Source organism: Rhincodon typus, chromosome 22 (genome assembly GCF_021869965.1).
Source record: "Rhincodon typus isolate 14 chromosome 22, sRhiTyp1.1, whole genome shotgun sequence".
Lineage (NCBI taxonomy): Eukaryota > Metazoa > Chordata > Chondrichthyes > Orectolobiformes > Rhincodontidae > Rhincodon > Rhincodon typus.
In genome coordinates this window covers 4,330,902-4,342,155 of record NC_063353.1, presented here as the reverse complement: position 1 = coordinate 4,342,155, position 11,254 = coordinate 4,330,902, and the positions used below count along the sequence as shown (strand labels likewise).

The 11,254-nt window shown below is 37.9% G+C and overlaps 1 protein-coding gene across 3 annotated transcripts in view; it reads right to left on the bottom strand.

Moving 5' to 3' along the window:
* ints13 (integrator complex subunit 13) overlaps nucleotides 1–11,254 on the bottom strand; it is a 63,391-nt gene that overhangs the window by 33,622 nt on the left and 18,515 nt on the right. For all 3 annotated transcript variants that reach the window (XM_020513361.2, XM_048610451.1, XM_048610453.1), the window contains 4 exons: nucleotides 10,459–10,539; nucleotides 9,675–9,765; nucleotides 7,919–8,047; nucleotides 1,617–1,701 (listed from right to left, as the gene is read on the bottom strand). In XM_020513361.2, coding sequence (XP_020368950.1) covers nucleotides 1,617–1,701; nucleotides 7,919–8,047; nucleotides 9,675–9,765; nucleotides 10,459–10,539 — 386 coding nt within the window. The remainder of the gene's footprint in view (nucleotides 1–1,616; nucleotides 1,702–7,918; nucleotides 8,048–9,674; nucleotides 9,766–10,458; nucleotides 10,540–11,254) is intronic.

The window sequence follows — 11,254 nt, the reverse complement described above, 5'->3', positions numbered from 1 at the left end:
AGGGTCTATGCCCAAAACGTCAGCCTTCCTGCTCCTATGATGCTGCTTGGCCTGCTGTGTTCATCCAGCTCTACACCTTGTTATCTCAGGAATCTGGAAATGTCTGCTTGTAAGTGCGATAGAGGCAGAAACCCTCAGAACTTAAGAAATATTTAAATGTGCACTCAATGGCCAAGTGTTGGAAAATAAGATTAGAAGAGTTTGGTGGCTGTTTTTGACCAGCAAAGATGTGATGGGCCAAATAGCCTTTTTCTGTAAAGTGGATCTCTATGACTCTAATTTCTATACCCTTGAACTCATTGTAAACTCTGCTGCTTGTATCCTAACTTGTTACAAGTCTGATTAGTTTGACCTCTATAGTCCCTGACCTACAGTGGCTGCTAGGCTATCAACACTTCAACTGTAAAGTTCTCAACTGTAATTTAAATCTTTTCATGGTCTGACCCTTAGCTATCTCTGCAACCTCCTGTAGATCAACAAAATCCCATTTGTGCACTTTTAAGTCCAGGCTTCTTAGGAATCCTCACAATTTCCTTTGTTGATCACTGGTAGTTGTGCCTTCATCTGCAATTCTCCCTTGAACCTATCTACTTTCTTTCCTCCTTTAAGACACATTTGAAAACCTAGCTTTTTGATTAAATGTTTGGCCAATGTCCTAATATGTTTTGTGGCTCAATGTCACTTTTGTCCAAAATGTTCGTAAAGAAAATTGATAACAGTGTAGAACTCACGGATTAGCTAGACATCACATGATCTGACCTTACAATATTTTGTAAGAAATGAGAACAGGAGTAATCTATTCGCCATACCTAGACTGCTCCATCATTCAATAAGATTATGCCTAATCAGATTGTGACCTCAGCTTTCCTATCTAACTCCCACAATTCTCTCTTGCTGATCAAAATCTGTCTAACTCAGTCTTGAATAAATTAAACGTCCTAGCCACCACTACTCTCTGGAAGAGGATTCCTCCTCATCTCCATCTTAAATAGGAGTTCCCTTATCTTTAAACTGTGTCCTCTAGTTCTATATTCTCCTACAGCATTTCCCCTCAAGCATTCTCAAAATCTTATAGGTTTCAATACGACCACTTCTCATTCTTTTAAATTCCACTAAGTACAGAACAACTTGCTCAATCTTTCCTCAGAAGATTACAAATCATAAACATGATAGCTAGAAATGTTAAAATGCTAGAGCTGTATGGAAGAAGAAATGTTTTATTTTGGTTTTACAATTTCCCGGACTTCCTACTTCAGAGTGGGCTGACTCAAGAACCTCGCTGAGTATCAGAATTTTTTTCTCTCAAAAACTTTCTTGAGCGTTTTACATCTCCAAGCTGGAAGAAATAACTTGAGGTAGCGGAACTAAACCACAGGGCATACTGCAGGCTGGGATACAGACAGTTTTCTAAATTAGGAGGCGGGTCAAGTGCATAATGGAGTTCAATCGCTAGTTAGCAAATGAAATTTGTTAAAAAGTGCTCTTGGAACCAGAGGAACGAACACTTAAAAAGGACAGAGTTTATTTTTCTCTCAAATCCCAGCACATACTAATTTATGGAACTCGATGCTACTTGGTCCCAGTACCGGCTAAATTAAGTCTAAACTGCCACTTACCACTTCTTAGTAGTTCAGTATGAGCATCTTTTTGGTGGAGAAGCTCTACATCATAATTTGCAGAAGTGTTTGCATGTTGTTCTTCCTTTAAATGAAGGACAGTCAGAATGTAAAGGTAATATGTATTTGCTTACAGTCAATGTACAAAGTTATATATCTAAGCTGCAGTGAAGTGGCCACATAAATAAAATTCTTCTCCGACTTACACCTATCTTGTGGGGCCATTAAGATAGGCCAGTTTTGGCTTCAACGAAAGCATTTTTTTTTTTTTTTTTTTTAAGATCAGTGGAAGAGAATGTCTTAGTTTATCTGCAAATATGACAGAGTCTGGCTCAACAGTAGCACTACATCAGAACGCATTACCTTCAGGACCAGTCAATCCTTGAGTTCAGCTTATGCTTTGTACAACTGGCCTGAACACTAACATTCTGTTTGTTCTTTTCTGCACCTAAGCAAGCAAAAGTGATGTTATTCATCTTTAGCAACAAGATGACTAACATATTAGTTTTGTTTGTGTGTAAGCTTCTCTTCCCACTCCAATATCTTTATCTCTAGTGTTCCCAAGGATTTCTCCTTGGCCCCCTCACCCCTCCTATACATCATCCAAAAGCATGTTAGTTTCCACATGAACACCAATGATACCCAGTTCTACCTCACTACCACCTCTCAGCCCTCGCTCCACTACGTCAAAATTGTCAGTTTGCTCACCCAACATTTAGCACAGGATGAACAGCAACTTCTTCCAATTAAAAATCAGGAAGACTGAAGGCATTGCTTGCATTCCTCACCAACAAATGCACCCCTTGTTACTAACTCTGTCCACCTACCTTTCAAAACAGACTGTTCACAAGCCTCCCAACCACTTACCTGTGCCATCACAAAGACATATTTCCATTTCCAAAACACCACTTAACTACGCCCATTTTGTCTCATCTCATTGGCTACTGAGACACACATTCGTGCCTTTTCCACATTTAGAGTTGACTATCTCAACACACTCCTTGCTAGTCTCTCTCATTCGATCCTCCATAATCTAGAGGTCATACACAATTCTGTTGCCCATATCCTAGATCACACAAGTCTCATTAACCCATCACCTAGGCTCTCTGACATACAATGGCCCTCAAACAAGCATGTCTCAACTTTAAAACAGCCACCTTTGTTTTCAAACTAGCTGATGACCTCACACCTCCCCCGTACTATATCAGAGATATCAGAATTCTTCTAACACTGGCTTTTTGATTATCTCTGATTTTATTTGCTCTATCATTGATGGTCAAGCCTGGGCTCCAAGCTCTACAATACCTTCTGTAATCGTCTTTGCCTCTCTATTTTGCTGAAGCCGAAATTCTGTATCTGATCCAAATTCATTATAAGGCTCACATCATATTTTATTTCATAATGCTCCTCAGGATATTTTGTTAAGCGTGCTGTATACATACAAATTGCAGTCACGTGATTGCAAAATTCAGACAGTACAGAGAACTTACAAGAATAACACTGGTGTGAATTTCACTATGTTACTATAAATACTTCCATGACATTTGGTGTATTAGACAGTGCAACAACTTCAAAATTGCGAAACCACTTTGCAACCCTCAACAGAGTCCTATTGCTTCGCAGTATCAATTCTCATCTCTGTAGATGATAACTTTGAGAAGGTGACATGAAACAATGCATATCCAACCAAGATATTATGTGTATACAAAGGTTGAAACAATTAAGGTTTTATTTCCCCAACTCAGGTCAATGGACCAGAATGAGATCTTTATGTAAGTGATGCCATAGCTATTCAGATTTTGAACCAATTTCTAGTTTTCCTTCTCTCAGCATAACTCTCAATCACTGTTACTTTGTTGCATTTGAGCCATCAAGTCCATTCTTTTACAGAAACCAAAGAATGCCCATTTGTTTAATGAATGGCTCCACTATTCCTTGTATCTCTACCTCAGCTACAAGGCTATTCTAGGTATTAATCTCTCAAGAAAACATTTCTTGATATCAGTTCAGAGTCACAATGCCCATCCTCACTGGAGAGAAATCCGAGCCGCATTTAGATAGTAGTGGGAATAAACTGGGGAAACCCACTCACTGGCTAATCTTCCCTACGTACACCTGTTTCAGTGGAGAACGTGCACAGATCTCCCGTGCCTCCAGGTTGCCCACAGCAAATTTTTTATTAAATTCATTCCTGAGATGTGGGCACTAGCATTTATTGCCCATGCCTAAAGCCCAGAGTGCAATTAAGGGTCAGCCACATTGCTGTGGGCCTACAGTCACATGTAGTTTCCTTCCCTAAAGCACACAAGTGACCCAGATGGGCTTTGCCTGACAACTGTTTCAAGGTCACAATTGGACTGTTAATTCCAGATTTTTTTTATCTTTTAATTTGAACTCAAATCCACCATTTGTCATGGCGGGAATCAAACCTGGATCTCCAGAACAATCTCTGGATTGATACCAATGAGATTACCACCATTGCCTCCCCTCTCTGATAGAGGATATGAATATGGGGCTACAGAATGACAAGGATTGGAATCTGAATGTTGAGGCATATATGGCATTCAACAAAAATAGGAAGATAGGAAGGGAAATACAGAGGAGTACCATTGTTCAGTGAGAATGTCATTTGTGTGACAGTTAGAGATGACCTTGGTTCAGAAGATGAGGCTGTGGAATTGGTCTGGATTGAGATGAGGAATAGGAGGAGAAAATAAATGATTCATGAGAGTGGCATACAGGCCCCTCAGAAGTAACCACAATGTAGATAAAGTAGACAAGAAATATTGCATACTTGAGATAAAGGGATGGCAATAATTAAGGGTGATTTTAATCTACTGGAAAAATCACACAGGCAATGATAGCCTGAATGAAAAGCTCACAGAATGCTTTTGAAATAGTTTCTTAGAGCAGCACATATGAAACTGACTAGACTGCAAGTTATGTTAGATTTGGGTTTGTGTGATGGGACAATTAATGACTTCAGCGTGAAGGCATCCACAGGTAGCACTGACCGCAATATGATTGACCTTTATATCCAATTTGAAAGGGAGAAGATTGGGTCGAAGATTAGTATTCAAAACCTAAATAAGTGCAACTATGTGGACATGAAATTGAACTAGTTGAACTGAATTGGTATACTAGGCAAGGGGGTAGATCCACAGAGAAACAGGGACAGACATTTAAAAAAATATTTGGAGCACTGCATTCTTAAATATGTATATTCTTACTATAAGGAAAAATTCCTATCTATGTTTAACTGAAGTAGTTAAGGAGAGCATCAAACTTAAAAGAAAAACATGCAACTGCACAATGACAAATGACATGTCAGACAATTGGAATTTGAGCATGAAGGGGAGCGAGCTAGCAATGTTCAAATGAATAGTAAGTGTTTCTACTGTGATTTAAAGAGGAGAGCAAGTAAACTGAGTGTTGGTCCTATAGGGAGTTAATAGATAATAAGGAAATGGCAGAAGAAATGAACAAATATTTTACTTCCGTCTTCACTACAAAGTATACAAAAACATTCAAATAATAGCTATAAATCAGGAAGTGGAAAGGAGAATGAGAGATTAGTGAGATTTCAAATCACTAGGGAAGTGGAACTGAGCAGACTGCTGAAGCTGCAGGCTGCCAAGTCTCTGGGATCAGATAGATTTCATTTTAGGGTCCTAACAGAGGTGGCTAATTTTCCAAAACTTGTTGGTTTCTGGAAAGTAGCAAATGTAACTCCTCCATTTAAGGGAGGGAAACAGGAAACAGAAAACTAAAGGCTAGTTAGCTTGACATCTGATTTTAGCACATTTCCCATGACAAACCATAAAGAAGATTAAAGCTGGACACTTAGAAATATTCCAAGCAATCAGGAAGAACCAGCAATCTTTTTGTGAAAGTGAAACCATGTTTAACCAAATTATTATAGTTCTTTGAGGCAGCAAGAGCTCTAGTCATGCTCTATTTGGATTTTTAGAAGGCATTTGACAAAATGCCACCTAAATTGGGGTGAACATGCTAGTAAGGAAAGATGATTGGCTGGTTGGCAAGAGCCAAGAGTGTACACAAATGGGTCTTTATCTGATCATTGCAAGGGGACCCCAACAGGGCTCTGCTTTTTATAAATTATATCAAGAAAGTCTTGATGACTTGGATTAGGGACTCAAAGATGATGGCTAAACTTGCAGATGACACAAAGATAGGCAGCAAAATATACTGTGAAGAGGATGTAAGGAAGCTGCAGACTGATACAGGCAGATTGAGTGAGTGAGTTAATATCTAGCAGATGTAGTATAAAGTGAGAAAACATTATTCACTGTGGTAGAAAGAATAAAATGCAGAGTACTAGACAAATGGAGCATGCAACGCAGAGTGATCTAGGTGCTTGAGTGCATGAGTCACAAAAAATTAGCATGCAGATACAGTGAGCAATTAAGGTGGTTAATGGAATGTTATCCATTATTACAAGAGGGATTGACCATAAAATGAAGAATTTGTGCCCCAGTTACACACAGCACAGGAGAGACCACATCTTGAATGTGGTGTGTAGTTTTAGTTTTCTTAAATAAGGATGCAAATGTATTAGAGGAGGTTCACTGGATTGATACCTGGAATAAGCAGATTGTCTTATGGATATGAGGTGGACAGGCTGGGCTTGTTTTGATTGGAGTTTAGAAATGTGACCGTGACCAGATTGAAGTTTAGAAGATTCTAATGGTCCTGGGGCACTGTTTAAAAATGAGGATCGCCCTCAGAGGACAGGGATATAGAGACTGCTTTCCTCTCAGAGGGTTGTGCAACTTTGGAACTCTCTGCCTCAGAACACAACAGAGCCAGGGTCAACGAACATTCCTAAGGGGGAGGTAAATCGATTCTTCTTAAGTAAGAGTGGTAGATAGGTAGGAGTTCAAAACACAAACAGATTAGCCATGATCTTACTGAATGGTGGAGCAAATTCAAGGGCCTGAATGGCCTATTTCAGATGCTTGCGCGTATGTTCATTTATGTTGTTTTTGTCAGCATTCCTAATTGAACTGAGTGGCTTGCTGGACCACGGAAGAGGGCAGTTACGAGTCTTTCACATTGCTGTGGTTCTGGAGTCGCTTGTAGATCAAACAGGTAAGGATGACGGATTTCCTCCCCTAAAGGACATTAGTGGACCATTGGCAGCTCCACAGCTACCTCATCAGCTCATTCAGCACCATTTGCAAATACAACAAAACTGTTGGGTCCAAAGATGATTCTTTTTAATAAAACAAAATATTGCAGATGCCAAATCTGAAATAAAATCCATGATGAAATGTTAACAACAAAATGTTAACCTCCATTTCTCTGTCCAATGTTGCCAGACTTAAATATTTGCAGCATTTTCTGTCCTGAAGTCCAGACTGCAAGTTTAACAGGTTTTGAATTTATTTTAAAATACATTAATCTGTATTTTTCACTAACTTTGCCTTTCCTTTTAGGCCAACACATTGATGATAGGGAAGGAAAAATCCCAATTCCTCTTTCCCACACTTAAAGCCATGTATTTCGATTGGATTATCATGCCATCTTGTGGCTGCATTTCACCAGTTAGCTTGATAGTGTGGTCAAATACATCAGGGAGGAGTAGTGGCACAAGTTAATCCAGTAAAATACTTAACACAATTAAGACTCAAAGTTGTTCTTGTAATCATACTGTACATTGAACATCAAAATCAAGAAACACTGAACCTCACACCATCTTAACAATGCAGATAACCATCTATCAATGAATATTATTATTGGTAATTTAATAAAATATATTCTCCCCATACCCAGTCCCAGCATGTAGAAAGCTTTCAATAATGAACAGATTGCAGCAGGTACATTATCACTGCATGCCACACAAATACGATACAGGGTAATACATATAAAACATATAATGGGAGGAACAGTACAGACATAGGGTAGCAGTCTTAGCGACATTATCATACAAAGGATCATAAAGTAATGTTACAAGAGCAGACAGTTTGAGTGTGACTGCAAAATTGAAAAGGAAAACTATCCAACCAAAAAGAAAGATTATATTGCACACCGCCACGTGTTACATGCAATATAACCTATTGATCAGTTTTCATGATCTAATGTTCTATTTTAAAATCAAATTTACTAACCTGTTCACTGACACTGAATGTAGGCTAGCAAACAGAAATATGATGTGGAGAGAAAATAATTTGAAAATTACTTTGAAAAATGTTAATTTTCACAAACTGAAAATAAGAACTAAAAAACAATTAGATGCTGCACTCTACTTGAAATAGACAGATTTGAGGGAAAAGACGCACCTTCATGGGTATATTAGTAATAGTAGTGGAGGCAAGGTCAAAGTGTTGCTGGACAAGGGAAGTGAGCTTTGCAGGTAATTGTCTTCCTGCACGGACACTGTGTACTTCACTCGTTAAAGCCAAAGAGATCTGCAAAACAAAAACAAAATTTAAACGGTGACCAAAAACATTTGACAACAAAGTTAAATGTGTGTTGAATTAACGCTGTTGTTACAAAACACCAATATGATATATTCACTACTTCTACATTCAAGACAAAGTAGAACATTGATCCCAAATATATAAAGTTACAACAAAATTAGGTTGTTTGTCTAAATGGGAATAATTTCAAAATAATTCTCGTTTATTTAGCCTTTTTAACATAATAAAAAATCTTGAGGTGCTTCCATTTAAAATTATTATACAAAATTCAACATTGAGCCAGGGAGGAGATATCAGGACAGCTGACTAATAGCTGGTCAGTGAGGTAGATTTTAAGGAGCATCTTAAAAGGAGAAAGAGATTGAGAAGTTTGGGTAGAAAATTCTGAAGTCGGGGCTAGATTTTAAAATAGTTCATTACCATGATTAAATTTCCTCTAATTGAAGTCAACAGAAGGGAAAGGAAAAAAAGAAATCATCACAACATGCATAATAGAAAGCTAACTCAATGCCAGCTATCTTACACCAATTGACAAATGCTAAATTATTCCCATTATTGTCAACTCCCTTAATCAACCCAAACTTTGAGGAAATTCAGCTTTGAGCTTTCTGAAGTTATTAGGTGGAGCTGTATAGTTCTCTGCGAATGCTGCATTTTGGCGACACTAATAAAGCCAGCAAACTCCACAGTTCAACAGAAGTTCTCAATCTAGTTTGCTTTAAAAAGCTAACTACTTCAAAAAGAAAAATCAGGTAACGCACTTTTTGCAACAATTAAAAGGGCACAAGGACGGAAGAAATGTTTTTTTGTTCAAATGAGCTTCATTTTCGGAATCTTATATAAAAGCAATATGATTGGCTCCAGCACTAAAATCTGTGACCACATCTAAATAATTCAGTGCATTTTAATAAAATAATCCCTGAAAATATCATTTTACTTATCACCTATTTTAAATGGTAATGCTACAAAACTCAATAGAAAACAATGAATGGTGCATAGCTCAACTTTGAGGTCATTTAGTGCTTGTGAACAAAACAGGTTTGTAAATATACAGCTTTTACTTTTTGTTATATTACTGCATCATATTAATTATATACTCATTTTAATTAAGCACATCAACTTCAGCTCCTTCAATTTTTAGTAATGTTCATGGCATTGGTTTCTCTTTACTAAAAGACTCAAGCTGCAGGTACATGACACTGCCATCAAGTCCATGAAGTGCCACAGACTGCTACTTACAGCCTTTAAAAAGCTGATTTTTGCCATAAACTGTGATTCAGACACCAGTGAGGGATCTGAACAAACATGCTTACCTACACAAACAGAGTACCATTTTCTGTCACACTTTTTTTTTGAAAAGGGCAGGAGCAGCTGTTTTGTCAAAATGCTGAAACCAAATCCTGCTTTGCTTCAGATAACACAAAGGACAATGTAGTATCAAGCCTAAATGTCCTGAAATACCTGCCTTTCATTACTTTATCTTTGTGTCCAACAATATCACGAATATGTTGTCCTATGCACATCGTTAGAATAACAGCCACTTTGCAATGATTCAGAGCATTGCAGATACAACTTGTCCCCACAGTCAAAAGTTTTTAAAGTAAATAGGGCTCACATCTTTCCTTGGACGATCTGAAACTAGGCTGTCTTCACCCGCAGTGTAGGTGTGAATTAAGACCAGTTCACAATGTTGAATTTGCATCAGGCTGAAAGGAAAGAATAAATATTTAGTTATACATCTACACCTAATGTAAACTGATAGCTGTCCAACATATTTCTCACTGAATTAACAAGAAGCTAATTTGCCACACTTGTCCTTGACTTTTATAAATAAGCATTAGATGTTTTAAAACCTAGGTCTTTTCATTTCAACAAAAATATTCCATGCTTAGTAGTAAAGTCGGTAGACTTTTAAGACGAGGTTGCTATTCAAAACCATCTGTTTTGAACAAAGCTGCCACAAACAAACTTGTAAATGACCAACTAAGAACAGTCGTCATTTGACATTACTTCCCAAGTTGGCCTATCTTCAATCAAAAATAAAGAGAATGTCCAAAGAAAGCTAGTTAAAACAATACTGAATTACAATAAAAAAAACAGCCAAAGCAAGGGACAAAAACAGAAATTGGAGAAACTCAGCAGGTCTGGCAGCATCTGTGGGAAGAAAGCACAGTTAATGTTCCAAGTCTGGTGACTCTTCATCAGACAGCAAGGATTTTAACCAATGGCACACTTCACTGACATGAAAGAGAGCAGATTAATCAGAATGCTGAATATCTAGAAAATTGCACTTTGTTGACTGTGAAAAACTATCCTTCTAAAAGGACAACACTCAGGAACCACAGATATGAATAATGTTCAAGTACATTCTTCGCATTGAAGAGCAGGCCTAAACTTACTTATCAGAACTAGCTGCTAACTTGTTATGCTCATGGATTGTCTCTTGGACACAGTCTTCCAACATTCGCACATGGCTGTCACTGCAAAGCAGATTTAGAACAGAGAATTAGAAGAGGATCAGAACAAACTCGGCAAAATCAGTTCAGAGTTCACGGTGTACAGTGACCACAATATAGAAATCATAAACTAAAAACTTAAAGCAATCTTGCCAACTAACAGTATCCGATTAATTATAAGTAACACATTCGCAGTATAAGAAACAAGAAGTTTTTTTAAAAAAATTAATCTTAACAGATCCACATGTTTTCTGGTTTCAATCCAGAGTTCCAACAGCATCATCTAGACTTGCACCTCCAAACTGATAACATGAGCTCACATTACATAGCAACTTTAATAGAGTAACTGCAAAACAGGATTTGGAGCAGGGACTGACTGAAAAACAAGTCCTTCATTTTTTCTTTCCCAGTATTTAAAGAGAGAATTGCTTTTCGTCTGGTATTAAATATTGGATAAACTTGATAATTTCATTCAAAGTGGTAGCATCTAGAGGTGCGATGTTGAGATATAGCTGGGTGCTGTCAGTGCACTTGTGAAAATTAACAGTGTGCTTTCAAAGTCCACCCGGGGGAGGATAGGATATAGGATGGTGATCACAGCTTACTGGGGGACAACAGAGGTAAAGGAGAGAATGTGGAAATATAATCCATTGCAAGCAATATTCGGGCTAGGGAACAGATAAAAACAGAATCAAGTGAGCGCAATCGCAGCAAATGACAATACCGGAGTAGTGAAGAA